The sequence below is a fragment of the Arachis duranensis genome, chromosome 4 (genome assembly GCF_000817695.3).
Source record: "Arachis duranensis cultivar V14167 chromosome 4, aradu.V14167.gnm2.J7QH, whole genome shotgun sequence".
NCBI lineage: Eukaryota > Viridiplantae > Streptophyta > Magnoliopsida > Fabales > Fabaceae > Arachis > Arachis duranensis.
In genome coordinates, this window is record NC_029775.3 from 96,066,674 (window position 1) to 96,070,229 (window position 3,556).

Here is a 3,556-nt window from a genome sequence, read left to right on the forward strand (position 1 = left end):
GGAATACTTGCAATCACAACCGCAACCGTATTCTCAGTGACGGAACTTAAAACAAAATTTTGGAGGCAAATAGAAGATAATTGTCAAGATATTTTTGATATGAATTTCATTTAAAATAAATTTGTCTAATCTCATCTCTCTGATTTGGGTGATATTGTCAAATTTAAAGTCGTTTTCCAGAGTCTTATTCCAAAAAATTAAGGTCAAATTTATCAGATGCAACTCTTTCAACTTTTGAAGGTTGTATCTTACTTTCTTTGTGATTCATTAAAGTAGAAGAACTATCTACATGTGTTAATATTGTAAAAGCTATATATTTTCCTTCTTAAATATTAGCCTTCCTCTTAAAAAATACATCAATTCTTTAATTTTTTATGATTATTTTATATAAAAATTTGAATATATATCCTGTAAAATATGTAAAAAAAAGGTTAGAAGGACAAATATTAAAATTTATAATATTTATTAAATTTTGTATCGATTTATAAAAATAAAATAATATCAATACTTATTGAATATTCTAAAATATTTTATCATATAAAAAATTAAATTAAATTAACAGTAAAATATAAAATAATATTAAATTACATAAATAAAAAATACCTAACTTTTTATATTTGAACTCAAAAGTAGAATGAGTGTTGCTTATTGAATAGAGAGTTGTGAAATGCGAATACACTTAATTCAGTCCAAATCCAACATGTTTCGAATGTTTAAAACTAAAAACTATTATGTAATAAAAATAAGAGATGAAGATTGAACTATTTTTTATTTTTTAAAAAAATATTACTAATTTTTTTAATAAAAGTTTGGGAGCCATGCCCCCTTGTCTGAACTAAACTCAATCCCTGACTATTCCTAAGCACAACTTCAATTTAAAATCACATCCTTTTTTTATTTCCCTTCCTATAGTATGTTTGGCTGAAAACAAATGATACCTAAAAATAAATTCTGTAAATGATTTTACACAAAGTTACAAATCTAATTTATATAAAGTTTAGCTTCACTTATATATAATTTTAATTTAAAAATATTTAATGATACATTTAGTATAATATAATTATAATATCTGAAAATTCAAATTAAAATAAAAATAAAAAAACCGTGCAAATGGTGAAAAATATTTAGGCAGAACCAATTTACTTAAACAAAGAATATGCAACAAAATATTCCCATATCTATAGTCCACCAAAAGAAAAAAAAATCACAAACGGAGACAATAATTAGTTAAGGGATCAACGTAAGATTATAAATAGGTGAGACGTCATAGCAAGCAGTTGAGGAACACTACAAAATAGTTCTCAAAACAAAGCATTCAAATAAATGATTTTTTTTAAAGAAAAAGAAAAAATATTTTTGACAAGTGACAATTATTCTTTTCTTTCAAAATAAGGAAAACAAATTAGATGATTAATGTCAGCAAAGAAAGCAACTTCAACAGAATCCTAAGGTTCTTTTCGAATTAGATTGTGCCAATTAAGCACATTGGGTTTCAAAATTAGTGTGTGGATGGTAAGTCCCTTTACATCCAATAATCAAATAATTATGTTAATGCATGAAACTTTAGAGAACCAATACAAACATATAGGCACTCAAGATAAACCAATCAACCGTTGATAAAGGGTCCCATGCCTTCTCTCTTTAATCCAATCAAATTGAGAATACTTAAGGAAAAGCAAAATCCAAAGGATAATCTCTTCTTTGGTCCTCACTATTTTTATATTATGAATATTTCATTATATGACATATGCTTATCAAAATATAATGACTACCTAACGGTTTGGTTTGACATTTGGGCAAGTTTCTTGAATATATTTATGCAAAAATAATATGGAAACACAAAGAGGCGTTGTCTTCTTGTTTGTTGTTTTTTCCATGGTAGGATTCATCTTGTTTTATAGTGTTTATAATGAATTTTTTCCCCCAAAGGACATGATTCATACATATATATAACGGATGGTGCAAAAAAGAGAAAAAGGTGTAAATAATGGAGAAATGGAAGGGATGGAGGTACTTCAAGAGTTTTCCTATTTACAAAATTAAGAGTATTCTCCGTAAACTCTCTTCAAAATTCAGGTGTAAACAAAAGAGTAAGTAACATGCTGCTTCAGAAATTAGAATTTTAATTATTAGTTAACTTTAGTCTTTAGATTAGATTAATAATATATAGATTTATTATCATCATGATATGGTATTCCGTTAATTATATGATATATATCATCAATGATTCTAAATTACAAGTGACAAAAAAGGAATAAATTGTGTTTAGTGTATCCTTGATCCTTTAGTAATGTGTTTACTTATTATTATTATGATGATGATGATGGTTTTGAAAAACAGGACAGAGAAATGGACTTGTTAGTCTTTATAAGGACATGGAATCTTGTGGGGAATATTCAGATATACAAGTCATGTGGAAAATGATTCAATCTTCTTCTTCTTATTCTTCTCATCAATATGCATCATGCAGCAACAAGAAAAGAAGAACAAAAAGGTCTTCATATTGGGTTCTCTGCTTCAGGCCAACTTAATTGAATTTCTTGATGGAACAGAGTCCAGGTTCATTAAAAATGGTAGAGAGAAGAAGAGGAATCAAAATTGGATTCATCATGTCAGTATTATAAGTTATAACTTAATCCCAATTTATTCCTTTCAGCCTCTGCTTCTTTTATCACATCATTACTTTTGTTACACTCTGTAAGTGAATGATCAGACTCCAAATATATATGAATCTCATTATGTAGAAGCCATATCAAAGTTTAGTTTTTATATTGAGTTTAGATATTTCTTTGATTTCCATGCTTTACAAAATAATCTTGCTGGTGTAGGAAATAAATAAATAAAATACAAGCTATACTCATTTGATTGATGATGTATGACTACTGACATAGACATAGAACATGATATAAGACATGCAAAATTAAAATTTTTTTAAGACACAAAGATACGGTATATATTTAAAATATAAGATATTTTTTACATTAATAATATTTTATTGATATTAAAATATAAATTAATTTTTTAATTATTTTTTATATTTCTTTTAATAATTAATAACATATATTATTTTTTATATACTAAAAATAAAATTGAATATATTTATATCTGATAATATTTAATTGTATTTAAACGTATTTAAAATTTTTTTTATTTTTTATTAAAACAAAATTAAATACAAAAAATATACATATTAAATAACTATTAATAAATATCGTGTTCGAAATATATTCCATATACAAATACAATAAATCCAAGAAGTAGATGTACTTCATAAGATCTAGTTAAAGTGGTGATGAACTTGCATTGAGCTTGATTTATTATTATTTATTACTAACAAACTTTATTATGCCCAGGTAGACAAAAACATCTTCATGGCACAAGTCACAATACACGCTTCATACAAACTACAAAGACTTACATTTGAGATTAAAAAAAAAGGCTAAAAACAAACACATTACATTTTACAATAATAATAATTAATAGACAACACACACATGCAAGTTCAGTATTTTATCAGTCATGAAGAAGCCTTTGATCAAAGTGCCAAACACCTGAA

The 3,556-nt window shown here is 25.6% G+C and overlaps 1 protein-coding gene and 1 long non-coding RNA gene across 3 annotated transcripts in view; one reads left to right on the forward strand and one right to left on the reverse strand.

Annotated features, from left to right (window-relative positions):
- Window positions 1-1,837: 1,837 nt before the first annotated feature.
- On the forward strand, window positions 1,838-2,793 carry LOC107485025 (uncharacterized). Its single transcript, XR_001591321.3, has 2 exons — window positions 1,838-2,090; window positions 2,341-2,793. It is a non-coding gene; the product is annotated as an uncharacterized LOC107485025 (long non-coding RNA).
- Window positions 2,794-3,423: 630 nt separating this feature from the next.
- LOC107485043 (ferritin, chloroplastic) overlaps window positions 3,424-3,556 on the reverse strand; it is a 4,242-nt gene continuing 4,109 nt past the window's right edge. The window contains exon 8 of one of the 2 annotated variants that reach the window (XM_016105576.3): window positions 3,424-3,551. In XM_016105576.3, coding sequence (XP_015961062.1) covers window positions 3,514-3,551 — 38 coding nt within the window. In that variant the 3' untranslated portion in view covers window positions 3,424-3,513. The remainder of the gene's footprint in view (window positions 3,552-3,556) is intronic. The other variant, XR_002374208.2, reaches the window with a different exon arrangement.